This window comes from Sander lucioperca, chromosome 2 (assembly GCF_008315115.2).
Source record: "Sander lucioperca isolate FBNREF2018 chromosome 2, SLUC_FBN_1.2, whole genome shotgun sequence".
In the NCBI taxonomy this organism is placed as follows: domain Eukaryota; kingdom Metazoa; phylum Chordata; class Actinopteri; order Perciformes; family Percidae; genus Sander; species Sander lucioperca.
The window spans coordinates 41,152,119-41,174,507 of record NC_050174.1 but is presented as its reverse complement, the minus strand read 5'-3'; the positions used below and the strand labels follow the sequence as shown (position 1 = coordinate 41,174,507).

The 22,389-nt window shown below is 39.4% G+C and overlaps 1 protein-coding gene across 9 annotated transcripts in view; it reads right to left on the bottom strand.

Annotated features, from left to right (window-relative positions):
* Window positions 1-20,575: 20,575 nt before the first annotated feature.
* The window catches only part of pbx3b (pre-B-cell leukemia homeobox 3b), a 60,870-nt gene continuing 59,056 nt past the window's right edge, over window positions 20,576-22,389 (bottom strand). For all 9 annotated transcript variants that reach the window (XM_031300671.2, XM_031300678.2, XM_031300673.2 and 6 more), the window contains one exon: window positions 20,576-22,329. In XM_031300671.2, coding sequence (XP_031156531.1) covers window positions 22,237-22,329 — 93 coding nt within the window. In that variant the 3' untranslated portion in view covers window positions 20,576-22,236. The remainder of the gene's footprint in view (window positions 22,330-22,389) is intronic.

Below are 22,389 nucleotides of genomic sequence, written 5' to 3'. Positions count from 1 at the left end.
ATTCACATGTAAGGATGTTCAGTTCCTGCTGCTGTGTACGGCCATTTGAAATATTCATTGAACCGCCTTATCAAAATGTAACCCACGGCAACTTTCTCCCCAGCACCCCCACCCGCTTTTATCCTTTCTATCTCCTGTATTGACACAGACCAGCATATTCCTAATATTAGATGGATCACATATTGCCCCGGTGACACACTTCAAATGTATCTCAGATTAATGATATATCACGGCAAGGGATCTACAAAAACCATTAGTAAGCCTGACACTTTGACATCAGATTTTAAAAAATTTCCAAGTAATCTTTTTGATTTATGAAAGTGTGTCCAGGTTCATCGGGAGTGATTCCAGATTTATCACATCCTGGTTAGAATTATTAATGATTTTCAATTTGTAAATCTGATGCTGCCATGTTCGGAGGAGCTGCGTGGAATCACCAACGGCTCATATCGGAGTCCGAGCTTTGCTCCTGAAGCATGATTACTTTATCAAAATATTGCTACCTATGACTTACATTTCACTTATTTTCCACTCCTGCAGAGCCTTTCCCCGTCGCCTTCATTTCTCTCGCCTCACGTACGAGTACCACACACATTTTTCAAAAAACGGCATCTAAACACCAGAGCAGCCACAGCTTATGTCGTTGCTTGGCTAATCTTCTGAAGTTAGACATTGCGCTATTAGTTCCGACTTCCTGACACATGCACTTTTAAGGACCTACTGTGTCAACATGTCAAATGGATGTGGCACGCAGACAGCTGTACATTGCAATCTTTCTCACTGTTGATGAGAAGCACAGCCAAGATCATCATCACTTTCCAAAGATAGCCAGCTATGTGTTGATGTCGACGTTTGCTGTGATGTCATGTCAATGCATCAGTACAACTTTACTTCTACTTACACAGTGACTAGAATCCATTCTGCGTGAGGGGTCCTTTGTGTGGCATATGCCCACTCAGACATGAGTAAGCCTGGCACTTTGCAAGTAAGCACTATGACCACATAACAAGATGTATATGGGTGTGACACCTTTTGCTGAAACATGCTTTTCCCATTGAAGCCATGCAGAACAAACATGGCTTGTTTTGTGGCAGCACCTCAGTAATTACTTTAAATGCTCTACAGGATGACAATTTTGCCAACGTTTTGTGCTGGTTGCTGTTCTTGTTCTTGCGTCTTTATGGTGCATCTCGCTTCAAAAGGAATCAGTGGATGTGTGAAACTGTTGATAACCCTCTTCAGTCCCTGTCCTGTTCTCAGATAAATACAGCCCGTCACCACATCCATGATTCATTGCTGATAGTGCCAACATGAAAGTGTTAGTAATACCGGTCTTTACTTATTCAACAGACTTGGCTGCATTGTTTCCTCCACTGAAAAGCCTACCACAGACACTGTGGCAATATCAATACTTATAAACTATGTAAAATGAAGAAATAGCTTTAAAATGTCTGTGGGAAAATGTGCTTATTCATGTTTGTGTTGGATGAAGAGAACAGTGCCAATCTGTCCGCTAAATATAGGGCAACAGCCAGTTTAGCTTAGCTTAGCATATAACTGGAAAAAGGGGGAAATAGCTGGCTCTGTCCAAAGGTAACCGTGAAGGTTGTGGGTGAAAGAGCAAAACCTCCAGAGAAACACAGCCCCAGGCCAAAAAAGAGTTTAACTCCCGTAAAATATTCTACATTTTAGTTTTGGTACAGGTAATCAGTAAGCTTTAAGGTACTGCTCGTGGATATGTTATCTTTGGACAAAGCCAAGCTAGCTGTTTACCCCTGTTAGTCTTTGAACTAAGCTAAGTTTAGCTAATCAGCTGCTCGCTCCAGATACATATTTAGCATACAGATAGATTTGAGAGTGGTATCAATTTTCTCATCTACAGTAGGCTAACTCTCATTAAGAAAACTTTTGCTTTATGATGTATATAACATCTGCATTTTGATTTCATTATGACATGCCAGGGTATCTTTCACAAACAGGAGAAGCCTTCTGACTTTAAATAAGAACTATGCAGTTTATTCTCAGTAACCAAATTTGAACTCTGTAGGGGACAATTATCATGTTTTCTATAAAGAGTTTCCTCAAACTCTAGTTTTAGATTATTCAGTTTCTTCACATTTCATGGTTGCTGTTTTGTCTTGGATTTACTGTAGTTAATTTAATACTGAGGCAGAGAACACATGAGATTCATATTTTACAGTGCACTACACATTTTTGCACTCTGACTCTATTGCAATGTGCAAAATCTCACAAAACATTTATTACATTATGGGGGAAATGGTTTCCAGGGCAATAAAACAAATTCAGTGTTGCATGTATCTGCTTTCATTTGTTGAATTATTGTTTTATGTTATTTGGGAATAGTTCATTATTTGCTAATTTTTTACAACAAATTCACGTGCATACATGCATGCTTTATTTCACAACTAGATCATGCAGAAAAGCAGCCATGTGAAATGAGAGCACAAAGACCTGGAATGTGGCAGCAAGTAAATGGCCGATTATCTTCATTGTTTTCTCTGATTTTGAAACACAACCAGCAGCCTGGCAGACAGTGTTGGGACTAATACAGAGAATATTGTGTACTTTTGGTCTGTAAGTGAATTTGGTCCAACTTCAACGTGGAGCACGCTGGCTGGGCTTTCTGTGGTAGCACTGTAGCAGAGAAATACATGCCAGGTTGTCTGTTTACTAGTTAGTACTCTTGTGTTCCTCACATGCAGACATTTCAGTGTTCTGCCGTTGACGATTGTGTGTGTGGGTTGCGGAGGAAGACGGGTCATAATGGAGTCATAAGTAATATATTCTCTTGTAACATTTCCGTTATGGTAATACAACAGTTTAAGAAAATTGTGTTTTACTAAGCATGTTCTTATGTAAATGTTTTACAAAGCCTACTTTATAGTGCCTAGTTTTTGTCGCCCCCCCCCATGAGGAATTCTAAGTAATGACAACAACACTGACGGCGCATCCACATGACGCAAGTCTTCGGTGATTGCACACCACCCCCACCCCTCCTCCATGCTGTGGCTAGTAGCGTTTATCCCGTCAAAGTATGTCTTCTTCTTCTCCAAAGTTAGGCTATATCGACGACATTTCATTTCTGCCGGTTAAATACCGCATTGATTATAAGATCCTGCTTCTCATCACAACCTCGCTCCTCTCTACCTCACTGATCTCGTTCACATCAACACACCCAGCCATACTCTCAGGTCTTCCACTTCCATACACCTCACTCAACCCTCTGCCTGTTTGACCACCGTTGGGCTCAGAGCATTCAGTCGCTCAGTCCCCTGCATCTGGTACTCCCTTCCACCGAATATCCGCAACAATGTCTTTCCAGTTCCAAAACTCACCTACAGACACACCTTTTTAAACTGGCTTATGGTCTTTGATCACTGTATACTGTATATGTTCACATCAATTGCTGGTCTGATTTTTTGCTTTGTAAATATGCCCTGTACCTTTTATGAACGATTGTTGTATTGTCTTTAACTTAGTACATTGTTTTTTCGCCTATAAATAAATTGTATTATTATTATTATTATTATTATTATTATTAATATGCACCATTGAGAGCACACACACACACACACACACACACAACTGTAATAGGTATTTAGTTAGGCTATATCAGATGTTTATTACTTATAAACAGTCAATATTAAAGCTATTGTCATACTAATTATGTAATTTCAAAAATGAAGGCGAGTAGAGCATTTATATGGTGTCTTGAGGTCAACTACATTCAGAAAAGTTAAAGTGTTACCAATCAGAGCGAATGGGTTTTCTGGTTAATTGGTTACTTTTATTCTTGTTTTGTTTGCAGTCGTTTGCCAATTGGTGAGTCAGTGTGATACAGTGTTTATTGCTTTTTGGTAAAGAGCCCAGGGGAATCTGTGTGTGGCTGTGGAAGTCATTAATGAGATAGAGGGGTGGCAGCAAAAGAATTTCAAGTGAAATGACGGCTGACTCCCTGCTATCACACATTTACATTTTTCTCTCTGCAGCTGATTTTTTTGTGTTTCCTCTTAATGTTGTCCTGGAGTGCAGAGTATTTTTTTTTACTTACTGTAATACTTGCAAAGCTATTTTTGGATCCCATAGGACTCTTATGTTAATATTCCTGTATGTTTAGCGTTGACTGTGTCCAGGGCTGGACTGGGGTAAAAAATCAGCCCTGGACTGTTGAGACCTAGACCAGCCCACCACAATCGGACGGACACCAACCGTCCTTGCAGTCCCCTTTAACACATGAACATATGAGCAGGGTTAAAAAATAGCACCATCTACTAGCCAAATGCTGGTAAAATATGTAAGTGGCTGGTAGTTTGCTTGACTCACCAGCCAAAAAAAAGTATAATTTTAACATTCACTAACCATTTAGCTGGTGGACAAAAAGTTAATGTTGAACCCTTCATGCCAGCCCCTAATACTCTCACTTAGCTGAGTGGTTTACACGTACATGATTATTTTGAAAAACTGAGACATTTCCCTTCGTTTGTGCTCTTCGTTTACACGCAAACGGAGAATTCGCCTCTGAAAACGATTCTTTCTAAAACCTCCGGCCAGAGTAGAGATTTTGGAAAACTTTGTTTGCACGTTTGCATGTGAACTGAGAAAAACTGAGGTTTAGGCAGCCGAGAGAGAGAAAGAGAAAGTTATTCGTTGCTGTTGTTGCTGTTTTCGGGATTCTGATTGGCTAACGTGGGCTTGAGCTTCTCGTTACACTGCCACCTACAGGTTTGGCATGCTCTTGACGGCATTGACAGCATAGATACACAGGTACATGTAAACAAACATTTTTCTGAAAACTATTTATAAAAACTGAGAGGTTGAAATGTCCGTTTATGAAAATAGCCGGCCACGAGTAAACGTAGCATACGAGAGTATGATAATGTACTCACTAAATCAAAAAGTCTGCCTGGCTCTTGATGGCAGGACGGCTAAAGGCTGAGGGTGGAGCATGGCTGTCATCAAGATGTCTTGTATAACGTTAGTTAACAAGTGTTAAGTCTGTAAGTTAAGCTAAAGCTGCATTTTGTACACAGTATGTAGCTAACACTTGTGTTATTGTGAAATGTTGATAAATCAGAAAGCTATAGTACTATGTTTGCAAGTGCCTTAGATTGCTAATACATAACTAACATTAGCTTACTAACAGCTAACTTGTCCTCTCTAGTAGAGAAGGGTGCTAAAAGCATCGTTTGACATGCTTAAATCTCGTGTTTTAGCTAGCTACCGGCACTTTGTGGAGTTATTTTTGGCGTCGGTGTGGACCTAAATGCGCTCTTTCTATGGTTAGATGGAAGTGGGTCATAGAAGAATGTGATTGGCCAGTGTTCAGATGAGAGACAAACCAGTGGGCCAATCATGTGAACTCTCTGTTCTCTGTAGGCCGGTCAGTCAAAGACCGGAGTGCAGCCCATTCAGCCCACGCAAATAGACCGGCCCACCGGGAAATCTCCCAGTACTCCCGATGGCCAATCCATGCCTGACTGTGTCAGTTCTTTGGGCAGAATGCAAAAGTAGTAATTTCTCATCCCATTCCCATTATGTGTGCTTGACTGGGGACATATGGCTGGTAACCCTCAAAAGCTGCCCACAAAAAAAGGCCATAATATGTGTTACTCTGTTTCACTGTGTTAAAGATTCAAATGATTGAGACACGCTTAAGAGAATGTGTACCTGAAGGAAAGAAGGAGAGTCTGACTCATAAGTCACACCAAAATCTCTGTTTTCAGCAGCTAAAACCGTTGCCAATCCCACCTCTTAAGAGCATTTTCACCCCTTATTCAATTTTACTTCGTAAGCATCAAAGTTGCATTTCATTTTAATTTGTGTTGTAAAAGCCAGATGCTCAGAGAAGACACAGAGACAGGTGGATTCCTCCCGGGGGATGAAAATGGTGAAGGGAAACGTGTTGTCACCAATCCTGCTTTGAAATGGGGTTTTAAAGCCAAAACGGCATCATCATCTTACATTTTGGACGGTGTAGAATTCGGTCTATAGTGGTGTGTCATGTATGGTCTTCCCGCTGTTACTTCACACTTCCTGAAAAAATGCATATGAAGGGAGAGTGTACGACAAGTATACTTGCAAGGACAATTTTACATTTTGGCTCAGAGGCAAACAAGAGTTTTGTGGCCATTCAAGGTGGAATCAGAGTGTGAAAATCGTCTTTCCTTCTCTCCCTGCCAGTCTGTACAGCCCTGACAGGTTTTGACAAAGGGAGCTGCGAGCTAACAGACTTGACAACAAGTGCCTGCGACAACCATACAAATTAAGGATGACTTATGATGAAGTATTGTGGTCTGAGAGGCAAGACAGAAAGTACCAGGACTTAATTTGTGTCAGACTAGCAATGATGGTAATGAATTCCTGCGGTTGGGTTGGACTCAGTGCCAAGGTCCCTGAAATTCATGCAGTGAAGATCCTGCGTGTAGATTCCAAACACAGCGCAAGCATTTATTGTATTAAATTTATTCCTCTTGCTCTTTTATGTGAATAATTTCTTCGATTTTACGTCCTTGTCAATTTTGTAAATACTGTACGATTCTTGGTCAAAGCTCTGACCACGATTTTTCAAGTTCATTTCATGCTATAAGGTTCTCAGGCTTATAGAGGCTGATCATTTTATCCATACAGTAAATGACCTTTTATTGAGAATGTCAATAGGAGGATTTGGTTACCTATGTTGAGGGAGAGGGAGGAACTTAATTGCTCCCAGTGAGTGCAGTCTGAGGACTTGATTAGACCTTCAGCCACTTCTCATGTTTTTCATTTGTGTGGTGACGACCTTCCTCCTGACTGAAATCAGCCCGGGCTCATTCCATGTCCACTGCTCTCTGGAGATTCATGCTCCAGTGACTCCCACTGGCTGCTGGAAGGAGGAAGAAGAAAAAAATCTGTTAAAAGCATAGAGTTCATTATATCCATTCTGGGGGGAAAAGGGATATTTTATTATTTATCTCGTGACCAGCAGTTGGTTCTGTGCAACACAAATAACAATCTAAGGGCTTAAATTACCTAAAATCCTATCCTCATTTGGTACAACTTCCATAATGTTTTTTTTTAACAAAATGTGTATTTCAGTTTGGAATAAACATATTTAATCAAACAATCAGTTCAACCAAATATGTATGGCATTTCTAAATCTTGACAATTTGTCAATTTTGATTTTAACTGCAAACCACAATTGAATTTGCATATCTCATCCTAATGATATGGTAAAACATGTTGATGGCACAAAGAGCTGTCTTCTTTTGAACCTGGTACGGGTATTTATTTATTAGATCAAGGAACTACAGCTACACAAAGAGAGAGAGAGAGAGAGAGAGAGAGAGAGAGAGAGAGAGAGAGAGAAAACGGAAATCACAATTATAGCGCTCAACTGACCCACCTGCCATTAGCAAGATGAATTAGCTGGGTCCATGCTAGTGACAACAGCTACAGAGGGAAAATGATCCTGTGCCTCATAGACCTGGGCTCCCAGACACCACCAGGAAGCAGACAGGGGCCGCTCGGACCCCAGAGACCCGGGAAGGGAGGGAGGGAGAGAGAGAGAGAGAGAGAGAGAGAGAGAGAGAGAGAGAGAGAGAGAGAGAGAGAGAGAGAGAGAGAGAGAGAGAGAGAGAGAGAGAGAGAGAGAGGGAGAGAGGAATAAACAAGATAAACACATTTACTAAGGTTGCGATTATGTCGAAGAGCGATCAGGGTTTTACTTCTTGTGCAGTAAAATAAATTATGCAGCACAGTAGTGCAGATCGTAGCCCAGATCAACATAGTAGCCGCGCCGGTTACACTGCCTTCGGAGGTGATTCTTGAAACACATTCAAGCTTAATGCAGAGAAATGTGAAAAGTCTCAAGGGCTTTTTGATGAATGCAAATGTACACGGCGTTGTTTGAATGCTACCTGGTTTACCAGTAAGCTTACAGTTTTTCTTTCTCTGGTTTAATCATGATCTTGTCAGTCAGTTAGTCAAAGGGCTTCAGTTTTGCTATTGTTCACAACAATACTTTTCGTAGCTCCATGTACGGATGGTTCATGAGCCTGCCTGACAACACACTGTACAGTTGTTGTCTGTGGCTATAAATGACGTTTAATCTGAGCTTGCTTGATGACCCTTGTCTAATGCGGTACTCTGAGGGCTAATGCACAGGGAAATGCTTACTGAGTAAAAATATACAAATACAATGTACAATTCATTAAAACAGTTGGATATATACATCATATTTATGGTGCTACAGTGTATAGAAAAACATGTATTGCTCCAAACATGTAGTAACATGTAATGTCCCAGAGGAATTATTTGGGCAAACAGGAAGTTATGTGTTACAACATCAGCAACAGCAGTTCATATTGTAAAGGTTGAATTGCATTTAGGTATTTTTTCCCAAATATCACCCATGATGCAATTCAAGCATCTGTTCATAATGCTGGAACCTACACTTCCCATGATGCAATTTAATCCCATCTTTTGCCCTGCCTGGTAAATGCCCAGGTCTTTCATTTGTTATCAGGAGAATCTTGGGAAATGTAGGCAAATTCATTCTGCCTTAATCCACTTGTGGCCACAGTGGCCGATGCCCAGCAAAAAATCGACATGTTTGTCTTAAATGGGCTAATCACATATTTTCTGATCACATATTGTGCATTGAGAAAACAACAGCAACATGGATTGGGTTAAATCATACACTTTGTAATCCCAAAGACATGGTTTAGGCATGGTCAAAGGTCATTTTTTAAAGACCAGAGTGTCCATCTCAGAAAGATTAACAACCTGAATATACAGGGAGTTTATAACTGCAACGTCATGTCTATAATCAGTTTACAAGCCTGTTATTTCTCTTATAATACGAGGGATTGTTCTGGGCACCAGATGTGCTCTAAGGAGTGTGGTGGAGGATGTTGCCCAAGGGTTGTCTTTTTTTGCACATCACTGGATTAAAGTGACAAAACGTCATCACTGGAGATCTGTTGCAATAAACACAAAATGTCCACATAAATGCAAGCTCACTTTAACACGTTTGCTCTTCATGATCTCAAATGGTCAATATCTGTGTGCTTGTCAGGTTTGATGGCCAGGGGTGGTAGAATGACTGATGGCATGTAAAATATGACATCATGCCAGTGGGCAGCTTCTTTGAGCGCTGCACCGGTGAGGCCACTGGTCTCCTAATGACTTCCTCGGGGTTCAGAGCCGGCCTCCTTCCCTCCTCTCCCCATTCACCCAGTGCATGGCCCTCCACACTTCCACTAATTGTTTCTAATCTATATTTGAGACAAAAAAGGGAAGATCTATACATTTATGAAGGACTAAAATGTTACATTTCTCATATTTTACACTACATGAGTGAATTTAAAACATTTGACATCCATGCTTTTATTTTATTAACTATGTAATGACATGCATTCTGGTGACTTATATAGGATTACATGTCCCATTCGAATCCCTGTGAGAGACGTGATGGTGTATGCTAGCCAAAATTGCTGGACAAATATGTCCTCAATACAACTGCCTTATATCTGTATGTATACATTTATGAAGGAATAAAATGTTACATTTTCCATATTTTCAACCACATGAGTGAATTTCCAAACATTTGACATCAATGCTTTTATTATGTTAACTATGCAATGACATGCATCCTGGTGACTCATATAGGATTAATTGTCCCATTCAAGTCCCTGTGAGAGACATGATGGTGTTTGCTAGCCAAAATTCTGGTTGCTGGACAAATATGTCCTCAGTATAACCGCCTCACATCTGTATTTGTTCTGCTCTAAATCATAGGTGGCCCAAAGCTGTCTTGATAAATAGCTACTCCAGGCAAGTATGGTGTATGCTCTCTGACACTATAGGTCACATAACCTTGTTGTCGGGACTAAGACTAATGCAATGTGAAGTGTCAAGTTATTATACTGAAACTAGACTGCGGAGCGGAACCTGAGCCACTGTGGTGATAGCAAGTAGGTGAAACAAGGCAAGGTGAATGTAAAAAGGTCATAAAAGGAGGAGATACTGAGCAAATGAGAGGGTATGAAGGGGAAAATATTCGACACTAAGTGGGTCTTGTTGGTAGTGAAAAGGGGCACCGAGGTTCTTGGTAGCCGACGTAAATCATAATTGGCTGCTCCGAGCAGGAGCGATGCAAAACACAATGCTGACTTGGTAGTCGCACATGATGCCAGGAAGGGAATGTGTTTGTTTATTTCAGGAGAACTAAATAATGCAGTAATAATCCTCCTCATCGTGTCTCCCGAGCAAATGCCTCAGCACCTGTCAAGAATTTGCAGTACGTTGTCTATTGAGAGAGTTGCAAGAAGAAAACATGTTATTATTACAAAGCCAAGTAAACTAAAGTAATTGTCTGCAGATGGCAAAAACAAGCCACAGCTGTTAATACAGTGTGAAACATAAGATATGAAATATAAATGTAGCAGCGAGGGACTGAGAACAAACTGCATCAGACCAAAAGCTAATGACTTCCCATTACACAATGTAGCCTATAGCCACACTGCACTAGATAGTGCATAGAGGAGGGAAAATGCGTTGCAAAAATTAGTTGTCATTTCAAGTAATTACCAGAATCCAAGCAGCTGGATTTCAGGTTTGGATTGATTTCAGTTAAATTAAAAATGGAACTTTGTTTTCTTGCTGAGAGACAAATGAGATTATTGTTACAACTCCTCCTGTCTGCTAAATATAAAACTACAACCAGCTTATCTTAGCTTAGCTTAGCACTGGAAACATGGGAAACAGCCAGCCTAAAAATAATACCTCTACCAGCACCTCTAAAGCTCACATATTAACATAAAAAGTGTAAAAGTGACCGTTGGCCATTTTATTGGGAGTTCATGCTGGAGCAGCAACGTAGTGAAGTCTCTGCTGGTTACCTGGCAACGTAAACGTGATAACAGCCAAGAAACCAACCAATAAAACCACAACTTATCTTTTTGGACATAGCTAAGCTAGGTTTCCCTCCTGTTACCGGTCTTTATGCTAAGCTACGCTAACTGGCTGCTGGTTGTAGCCTGGTATTTAGCGGACAGGACCAGAGCTGCAAAGATTAATCGATTAATCGATTAGTTGTCAACTCTTAAATTAATCGCCAACTATTTTGATAATCGATCGGTCGGTTTGAGGAATTTCTTAAGACAAAAGTAAAAATTCTTTATTTTCCAGCTTCTTAAATGTGAATATCTTCCAGTTTCTTCTCTCCTCTGTGACAGTAAACTGAATATCTTTGAGTTGTGAACAAAACAAGACGTTTGAGGACGTCGTCTTGGGCTTTTGGTAAACACTGATCCACATTTTTCACCATTTTCTGACATTTTATAGACCAAACAACTAATCGAATAATCGAGAAAATAATCAACAGATTATTCGACTATGAAAAGAATCGTTAGTTGTAGCTCTAGACAGGACGGTATTAGAGTGGTATTGATCATCTCCTCTAACACTCCGAAAGAAAACAAAAAAGTGTCCTAAAATGTCGTCCTATTCATTTTAAGGTGTCTTCTGACAGAAAGTGAAGACAATTTCTTCCTTGCGTTATTTACACAAATCTGACTGCTGGACTGCTTGTGCAGCCCGTGGTTATTCACCCCAAACATCCAATGAAGCAGCTGCTTTTTCCACATTTTCAATGTGTGCAGATGCGTCTTTGTGCCATTTGCGCCACCCTGGGCGTATTTGTGTCTATTTTGCATGTTTCCATTAACTTTGTATGCTGTGCCAAAATATGCCTTGAATGAACACAGTCAGAACAAACAGTAACACACACCTTTTGCAATTTTTTTGGTTTTATTATTGTTATGAACTGAGACAGAATGGTCATGTGGACCAGCTTTGACTAATTTCATAAAATCAAGACCGTATTAATAGTAGTTTATGATTTCATGATGCCTCCACAGTTGACACAATACAGCACAAAAGAACAAAAATCGCATACAATACAGAAGCAGCTCACTGCACTGTAAGCAATGATGTGTGCTGCTGGAAATAAGCACTGAGATGATAGTTTCGGTCCATAGTGTGCTCATTTCAGAGTCTAGTTGCACTAAAACAAATGGCTGCTCTCTGCAGACTCTTGGAAATGCAAACCTATTGCTGAAACAACCCCTGTGTTGCAGCAGCAAACAATGATGAAGGCGAACAATAAGGTTCATCCAGGTTATAAACCTCAAATATAACTCTGACTGTACAGTTCCTTTAGCAGCTCAAAACTCCTCTGAATGCTCGCAGAAGCTTTTGATAATCTTCCAAGCATGTTGTCATCCTTCTTTGAATCAGCCCACCTCCGGCATGAGAAAATGCAGCAAAGGATATTTAACAGGCCATTTTATGTTTTGGTGGAAGAAAAAAAACCATCAGAACATCGTTGTTGTCACAAACATCTTGTCATTTTAGGTAGACTCACTTTATAGATTTATTTTTTTTAAAGCATGTACATGAATTTAGTCTGTTGTCTGGTATATTTATTCAATAACCCATATGCCAAATCTTGAATTACAATTTGATTTAGCCGCTTTATCTTCTTTCCAGAAGATGACAACAGGATCATTTGTTTTTGAATGTCAGGATGTATATCCAAGCAAAGACAGGGAGACAGAGAGAGAAAGAAAACATGAGACAAAAGCCTGGGTAGTATTTGAACACAGCACATTGAATTTACATGTTATACTTTAGATCTTTAAGCCAGTCAGTAGAAGCCAAATTCCCACAGCACCTATTTCCAATTGTACTTATTATTTTTTACGGTCTAAGCACCCTCAACCCACAGATATCTGTGTGTCCCACTCTTATGCCGTCATCGGATCATCAACTTTAGGGTGTTCCCTTGACTCAGCACTTGTTTTACCATGCCCTGCCAACCTAATCACATTTTTCCATCAGCCTTAACAGTTATGCAATTGTCCATGGGCATGCCCTGCCAACTTTTAGCTGACATACAATATTTTAATACCAAAAATTCACAGTTAATACCCACGGCCTTCCTGAAATGTTGTCTTTGAGTTTTCTTTACAAAACCCTGTACAAGACATTTAGAGCCCAGTGAGTGCATTAGCTAGCATTGATACAGTTAGTCAATTCAGTTCAATTCAATTTTATTTTAGTGTCAAATCATAACAAGAGTTATCTCAAGACACTTTACATATAGAGTAGGTCTAAACCACATTCTATAATATACAAAGACCCAACAATTCTATTAATTCCCCTAAGATCAAGCATTTAGTGCGACAGTGGCGAGGAAAAACGTCCTTTTAGGGAGAAACCTGGGACAGACCCAGGCTCTTGGTAGGTGGTGTCTGATGGTGCCGGTTGGGGGTGTGATGAACAGTGGCAATAATAGTCACAATAGTAGTTGTAGTAGTTCATGGTGTAGCAGGGCACTGTAGGGCGTTGCAGGGCGTAGCAGGACGTAGCAGGGCATAGCAGGGCACTGCAGAGCGTAGCAGGGTGTAGCAGGGTGTAGCAGGGCATAGCAGGGCACGGAACAGGACCACGTCGACAGCTGCAACCATGATTTAGGTGACACCCTAATCCAAGGAAAACTGCTGGACGAAAAAAAACATAAGGACTCCGGGGAATAAGCTCCCCAGAGCTAAGTTAGTAACAAGCATTTCATAGTCATGGCTAAAATTCATTGTGGATATGAAGATGAAAATGAAATGCCTCCATGTCATGATATGTACATTAAAGGTCCCTTCCAATTTTCTTGTAAACAATCAAAACATATATTTGCAGTCAGTGTTTCTCACCAGAATGCATTGTGTGCATGCTTAAGGTCTAACAAATGCATTTCCTTCCTCATAAAACATTTGCAAAGCCGAATATTGAAATATTTTAAATTGTCCATTGTTTACATCCACATTTGCCATCTCACAGTCTTCTTCTTTATTATTGGCTTTGTCCGCGCATTGTTACCTTTGTTGTTGCATTACTGTCGATAAGATGTGAATAGTGCCACCCGTGTGCATCGTCATGTGTGCGCACATTACAAATAAAATGGGGACCCATTCATACAAACACTGCTCCATAGCACTGTTAGTGGTCAAAACTCCACAGGGTACCTTCAAGTAACAGCATAACTTAAGCAGTAACAGCAATTTCAGCATGATTTCCTTGTAAAAATGTATTAAACTTTTTTTTTGTCTGAACTTTGCTCTAACTATAAACTGATAATCCGTTTATAAATTGATATTGCAAATGACCATGATTACTGGATTGTTGTTTAGAGGTGTTGTCGTTCTGTTATACCATATTATCAGTGTTAAATTGCTTTTTTGTTTGTTTGCTTTTTTAACAATGAAAACTTTGTATCTTATGCAAATATATATTTTTGAAATGTCACCCATACGGTCACTCAAAATAACAACAAAACATTTCTCTGCATTTAAATAATAACCAGCATTTTTTATGCTAACAGTTGTGGATTGTGGGTAAATATTGTGCTTATTGAATTTCCAAATATGATATCTAGTTATTGAAAGTTAATAAAAAATGCAATGGAAGAATCCATCTTTATGTGGTAAGCTTCCCAGTTGTTCCAGTCACAGCACGATGGAAACATTAATCTGAGTGTTGGGTGTAACTGGTACATGAACCACCATTTTAAGAATGTTTTCAGGGTGCTGGGTCCATATTTACATTATGTCAATGTATGATATCCATAGACAGTAAAATCAATGGACAAATTGACGCCGTAGACTTGCAACGGAGAGCCGTGAAGTCTATCAGAAGCACTTTTCCGGTGATTATTGCGCAGCCTCCAACTGAGCTTGAAGACTTAGATGTGACGTGAGCATCCTGTCTGAAAGTTGTAAGTCTTCTGGTAGCTGTGCCAAGAGAAATCTCAATCATTCCCAATCTTGCAGAGAAGGAGAGCGTAGGTATATGTAAGGAGATAACATAGACACAGGCAAATTATTGCTAACTAAAATGCTAGTTAACATTAGTAATTAAACCTAAACAGCTAATGTAAGTCGAAACTGCCTGCGAGCTTCTCCTGTACTGTACGGTAATTCCTCTACTATGCGACAGTAAGTTGCGTGATTATGACACAATCGTTAACCTATTTTTACAAAAACGTCTGCTACGGAGCCATAACGTGAGGTACAAGGTAATGGAGCCTTTTATACATTGTCGTGTTTCTTTAGAAATAAACAATGGACAAATAGAGTCTTTAAACACTTCAGATGTAAAGCTATTCGCTGTCAAAGTGATGTCAAAATGAATGGCAGTCAATGGGATGCTAACGGCGGGTGATGGCTTGATAGCAACAAAATGGCGCCATAGGAGGTACGCTTTGTGGACTCTCGCTTACCCCCTTGATGATATCCCTGCCTCTTAAACACATCCTCTCTATTATTTGTTAATTCATAGAAATGTCAGATGTATTAACATATTTCTTTCTTAAATACCAACCAACTTTAATCAAAAGCAGATGCTGCACCTCTATAGATCAAATGAATTTAAGTGCTGCCACAAGAACCAGTTTTATATTACCGTGCTTGAAGCTTTAGTGGCTTTATATGAAACTGTGCTCCATGCTGTAGGTTACATCTATCATCTGCCTCGGTGACATGCACCTGCTTTGTAAGGTGTGCACTTCAGTGAATGATGATCCCCTCGGCTCCGTAATGAAGTCTTTATGACGGCAAATTAGAAAGCTCCAAACTTTAAATAAACGCAGCTATTGGTTTAATAAAGTTACATGATATAATAATTGAATTCGTATTGTGCAATGTGTGTATGTGAGAGAGACAGACAAGCACAGGTTCTGTTTTTTATGCTGTTTTCTGGTTTTTCCGTGACTTGGTGTCAGTATATTTGAGCAGCACAAAGGCAGCCCTTGCTCGCTGACACGCGTCTGCTAAGAGGTAAGGCAAACATCTGTCTCCTGTCACAAGCCTTCACGTGCTTGCTTTTGCCCAACAAACTCTGATAAGCCACCATCAGTTCAGAGATGAGGCTGCGGGTGATCGTAAAGCAATCTTCCAGCACCAAAATGGGCGATTGGGCTGAAAATGAAATTGAAAATGAACATCTAAAAGATGTAAGGAGAGGTAGGATCAAATGTTAATTAACTCCACTGTTATAAGCTCAAAGGCCACTCAGGACTCATCTCGTAATAGAAGCCATGAAGGCAGTCTGTGGTCCATTATGCTCCTGCTGAGTAAATCAAACTACTGTACACTACTCTCAGGCTCATGGCTTTATGAGCATCTCATGAAGCAAGCTCTAACAAAGCAAAATCATTATGCAAAGGGGATAGTCCAGAAGAAATGTAATAGCGAGTTAACCAAGTCTTGGAAAAGAAATTTCAATTATACTTTTCAAGTTTCAAATATACTGTTAAGGGACTGTTCATTATCTATTTAAGGGCCTACCGGAGGAGTTTTGGGATCTTTAGTCAAAATAGACTTAACCCTCCCTTCGCCAGCAATACATTTTTCTATGTCCCTCCAAAATGATTGGGAAAAGAGGCATGACCCTCCCAAATAATTTATTGATGCCTTCTGTACTGGTTTGCACTTGGCAAAGATGTACAGTAACAGTTAGCCACTGTTTATTTACAATCATGACATACACGACTTAACCTCTGCTTTCTCTCTCTTACAATAAGCATGGAAACTAAATGTACACTTGCATTACTGCATCCAGAGACCGAGTTGGGTCAGACATTTGAAAGTTGCCAGAAATTCGACCAGGTATTAATGCTATGTTACTTACATTTGACATGGTTTATGTTCCTAGCGTTTCTGCTGTTGGTTTGAAGCTTTAAACGAATATTTAGTTGCTAGGCAACGTGAAACCTTTGAGCTAGTCAGCTTCATATCAGTGACGATACTTTGGCAACAGGTGGCACAGTTAGCTGTAGGGTTTTTTGTTGGGTCAGACCCATCTGCTAGCGATGGGGGGCCGAGACTGAGAGCTACATGGAAAAATATGCACCAAACAAGCCACTTTGAAATGTTGCTGTTTTCATGAAAACAAAAGTTGGGTGACCCTCCCCTCAACAAAGAATAAAAAGACATGACCCTCCCCTATTTTCATCCGGTGGTCCATTTCATAAATACCGAACGGTCCCTAAGCTAGCCCTGTTCAAGAAACAGGGTGTCCTGCACAAATGTATCTGTGTATAAGTCTTGACAAAGCAACTAAAGTGCTTTATTTTGATCCACAATTGAAATAAAGCACATCATTTTAGATCAGCATCACACTTTGATGGTAGTATTCTCACCATTAACTCTCATTCAGATGGGCTGAGTAAGAAAAATAGAAATGTAAAGCGGAACACAACCAATTTAAAGGGTCTATTTGAGTCATTTTCATTGTTGCATCACCTGTAGTTGATAAAGCACAGTTACGTTCAAAGTTGTTCCTTCAAAGTTTTTAAATGTTTTGGTAACACTTTACTTTAAGCAGTATATAAAGCGGATATACGCGTTCAACGCCCATACTGTAAATGGAGGCTGGTGTGTAAACAGATAATGAATGATAATACAGTAAAACAGTAATAATATGTAAAATGTCTCAGGAGAAAATAATTGTTAACACTTAAAAATGTCCTTATATCTGCATACATTATTGTGTTATAACACACCTAAATGTTTGAATTGTGTTTATAAATGCTACGGGGGGAATTAAAGTAGAATGTTTTCCTACCTGTAAGCTAAATCTTGTCACTTCCAGTATCCACCATGGAGTTTTTCTCATGCAGTATAAATGTGTTATTTTTGCCTATTCTAAAAGGGTGTATTTGAATATTTCTGCATACTGGGGTCCCTAAACAGTCTTGGAATTGCATAAATTGGGTATGGCTGGAAAGCTGACACTATTTTGGATTCATTGAGCCCAATTATATTCATGTGTGATGCTGTTAGTCCCCAAAGTAGCCAATTCAATGTAGTGAGACTCTGTCTCTGTGTAAAGTGACTGGTTGTGACCTTGAGGATAATCCCAGCCTCATGAAATTTTACAACTACAAACAAGAGACCTAGGGCATCCAGACGATGTAGGGCTTTCCTAAGTGTATTGAAGTTAGAGCAGCCCAGATTATAATGGGTTGGATTCGAATGTAGCAGATTTGTCAGCTAAACATCCATTCTGTGAACTCTACTCCAGCATAGTATAACACAAATAGGTTTCAAGAGTCGTAACGCTGTTATATGCCAAAGTCCTACCCTACCTATGTTAGGTAACTTAAAAATCCTCAGAGTCATCCTCAACATTTGTTGTGTTTTGGTTTTAGAATGATGAAGACAGTTGGAGAACAATTACACATCATATGGGATGTAAGCTCTGCAACATTATTTTATATTGTTTTATGTACAGATTTTTAGGAATTCTATTTTCAAATGGTTTGACAAATAGTGCAAATAGCTGCCGTAAAAGGGAGAAAAAGTCTCCCCTGGGGAAGCATGCCCCCAGACCCCCCTAGGTTTGGGCTGAGCCCCGAATGTTTACAACATCTGGCACAGCCCCTGGCATCTGGCTCTTAAAATCTCAGTCTTCTGGTGTTCAAGTGTTTAGATTGTTGAATTAGCCTGATCACGTTTAGTATTTAGATTAAGAAACTACATCAAATGAATAAGCTCTGTCAGCTTCCACAATAACCTGCTTTCTGGAATATTCCCCAATTTGCTTTCTAATGACTGTACATGACCCAAATCTTTGGTCAATGATCAAAGCTATAACTGCATATTGTCTTGGACTCCACTCAGACTAACTGATTTTATTCTGAGATCACTAAGGCTTTTAGAAATTAGGAATGATTCACTAAGTAAAAAACAAAGTAGTTGCAGACACAAATGCTGTTTTAAGGGCTGTGTGTGTGTGTGTGTGTGTATATATATATACTGTAAAGTCACATTCATAAATGAAAAATAGATATGTGCCAGCTTATGAATTTCAATTTGAACCTCCTACCAATTAAATAGCGACAGTGTGAGGCAATTACAGCTTTTAACATTTTCATATAAACAATCTCACCATTGAAACACAGTATAACATGGTTCTGTGAACAATGCGCTATAAGCGATAAATCAAACCGTGAAAGAACATTACATTTTAAAGTTAATCTAATATGAACTCCACCTTAATAATATAAATGATATCTTTCTCTAATTTAATTGGCACCAGCTATGTGCATATTGCTAATATCATTCTGGATTTCCATATTTAATGATGCATGCTTTTCATGGTGAATTTTACTTAGAGAATGTCGTCTTTAATGAACCTTAGAAAAATCTCTAATAGGCATAATCTCGGAAAATGTAACTTCTTTATTTAAAAGGTTCTGGGGCCAATTTCGCTGAGTGCAGTACTTAAAATCCAATAGTTGAAGTCCTGGGGAAGCAAATGTATCTATTTGTAAAGGAAGAATGAGCAAATAGATTGTAATTCAAATGGCAGGGTACCGCAGTACTGGACCTTAAACTCGAAATGCTTTCATAATTCCTGTGAGAGGAAATAAGCATGCACATGCACACGCCTCAAACAGCATTAAAATGCAGCAAACTAGCTTGTGCAGACGCACTAAATGTTAAATAAAACAATGTTGCAAAACCTCCCTCAAGCAGAATCCAATCATTATTAATAAGCATAACACACAATAGTGGTATGCAAAGTAGTTTAAAACCTCTTTTTTGATCAAAGGCACTACTCTTTTAATTCAAATTGCGATGGAAAAAAAAAATGCATGTGGGCATGTGTGGCATGGGTGTGTGATATCAGGATAAAGATATGATTTCCAGAGAAAGGTGTTCAATGAAGTTCTGCACTGGTTGAGTGGACAAATATGCTCTCCGGGGAAACCGTCTGTGCTTTGCGCTTGAATTAAACTCATGCTACGCTGTAACATCTCTTTTCTCTTTTTTCCTGTCTATCTACACTCACATGTTGGAATCAAAACAAACACTAAATGTGCACACACACACAGACACACACACACACACGATTCAGATGAGCTGCACATTGTGAGTGGTGGTATTCTCTATTTGCAGCTGTGTATCATTTGTGTCCCTGACTGAGAGACACAAACACTGGACACGAGCACAGGAAGGAAGACAGGAATGAAGAAGTCTGCTGAGAAAATGAGAATAAATGGATGTCAATCTCCATGTGGAATTGGTAACCAATGATCCATTAAGGCAGCCTTTCCACAACAGACAGACAAAACAGCCTGAATTAGAAGTGCCTGACATTTCAGTTAATTGCGCTAACCATGTCAGCTCCACAGTAGCTGCAAACCAGGTTAAGTCAGAACCTTCTATTCACCGTACAAAACAGGAGCAAAAGGCCTCGTGCAGGGCTTATATATGCAGGGATCACTGCATGCAAATGATGAATAAACGACTTCATGTATTAGAGGGAATTTATATTTGATAAATGAGTAAGCATGAGAAGCAAATGTAAATAAGCACAATAAAACATGAAAATACATGACGCTTTATCACTGATGAGGGAAAAGAAGCAGCAGATGTAAATGAATTGTCAGTCTGTGTTCGAGAAAAGTGCAAACGCCTCTCTCACCGACTCAAAAAAAGAAAGCACAACTTGCTGTGTCATGAAAGCAAAAGGTTTATTCATGTTTGAAATCACACAACTACCACAAGGAAGACTTTTCAGTCCAGGGTGTAGTCTGGTTAGAAAGTAACACTAAACATCTTTAATACATTAGAATCACTGCCACAAATCATTTGTCATGACTTTTTTTTTCAGTTTCAGAATCACATACAATAGAAAAAAGAGAAAAAAAGACGTTTTGAACCCTGTTGGACAGAGCTGGGAAATGTACAGTTCTGAATACTGAAACCTCTATGCATTACAGTTTTTATAGTGATTTTTTTTTTCTCTTTTTTTCCGCATGATTTAGTAACAAGATGAGCAACATTCAAAATGTTTGTTTTTTTCTTCTTCTTCTTCAGTATTTACAACAGTTTAACTGTTTGGTGTTAATTTATCAACAATGTTCATCGCACACACCCTCCGGACCACCCCCTCCCCCCCCCCATCGTAAAAGCCACAGACCAACAACTTCTCCTTCACCGTCCCATCGACCCCACCCACACCCCCTTCCCATCTCTTTTTCATGGTATTAATATTGTTATCATTTTCATTTTTTTATTTTTTGTCATTTTAAGTTGCGGTACAGCAACGGCATTTTATTAAAAGATTAAAATATACATTAGATTACATAGAGGATGAAGAGTTTACAGTGTTACAAGATGTCTTTAAAGTAACTAGAGGAAAACATTAAATAAGGGCAAAAGAAACTACGGTGGTGATATTGTTTAGAGGTAGTAAGTGAGCACTCTAAGCTACAGAAATTGGAAATTATTGTTCTTTTTATGAATTTGAATGAGGTAATAAAGCTGTGTTTTGATTGGTGGGATGTATAATTACTCTTAAGCTATATTATGTACAACTTTTCCTGCGTAACGGGGCCTGCTCCTGTGCGCCATGAAGGAATGATATACTGTGTATTATTTGTTGATAAGCAGTAAAAAAAAAAAAAAAAAAAAAAATGTTTACATATGTACATACTAAACATCAAATTATAAAATATGGAATGGTGTCATGTTATAGTCAAGCAATCAATTACACGTCTTTATGTTCCAGAGTTTGAAGCCATTTCCTTGTACTAATGTATACGGCTGTAAGGCAAAATAAATCTTGAAAGTAACTACAAAGCTGCCATTGAGCTGTCAACAGTAGCATTGTTGAGTTGCTGGACAAGATTGCAAGCACATTACAGTCAAAGAAACAGCTGCTTTAATCTATGTATTGTAAGAAGTGAAAGAGAACCCAATTATCAAAATGGCAAGTGGTAATTAAATCAAGAATCAAACAAATGGGCGTTTAAAATGTCACATTAAATGCGCAAGTGTCATCCAGTATTTTAAGTTCGGAGGAGCTAATTATCCTGAAAGTTTGGTTTCTGTTTGTGTGTGCTTACCCCTACGACATACAAATAAGAGCATGGAGATCACATCGGATTTATGGAGACAGAAAGAAAAACACTGAACGACCAGGAGAACACTGGGTGTTAATGTAGGAGGATGTGTTTGGCTTGGTGCGTGGGGGAAAATGTTAAAGTACAGGGAAAAACCAATCTGTTGTGAAAAGTTGTTTTTTTGTGTGTGTGTATCCTCTGCAGTTGGTCAGCCAGTGAAAATAGTCCCATGCCCAGCTTTGAGGAGACGATGCATTAACAGCGGATCAATTCGAGGTATCGGAGTGCACACTTCCGGGTCCTTCTGTCGGAGATATCACAGAAGACGGAGTCGCTGCATCTTGCCATCCCCCATTAGCCTGGTACACAAAAAAAGGTTGAGATTACAATCACATACTCTGCAACATGAGCTCGGTACA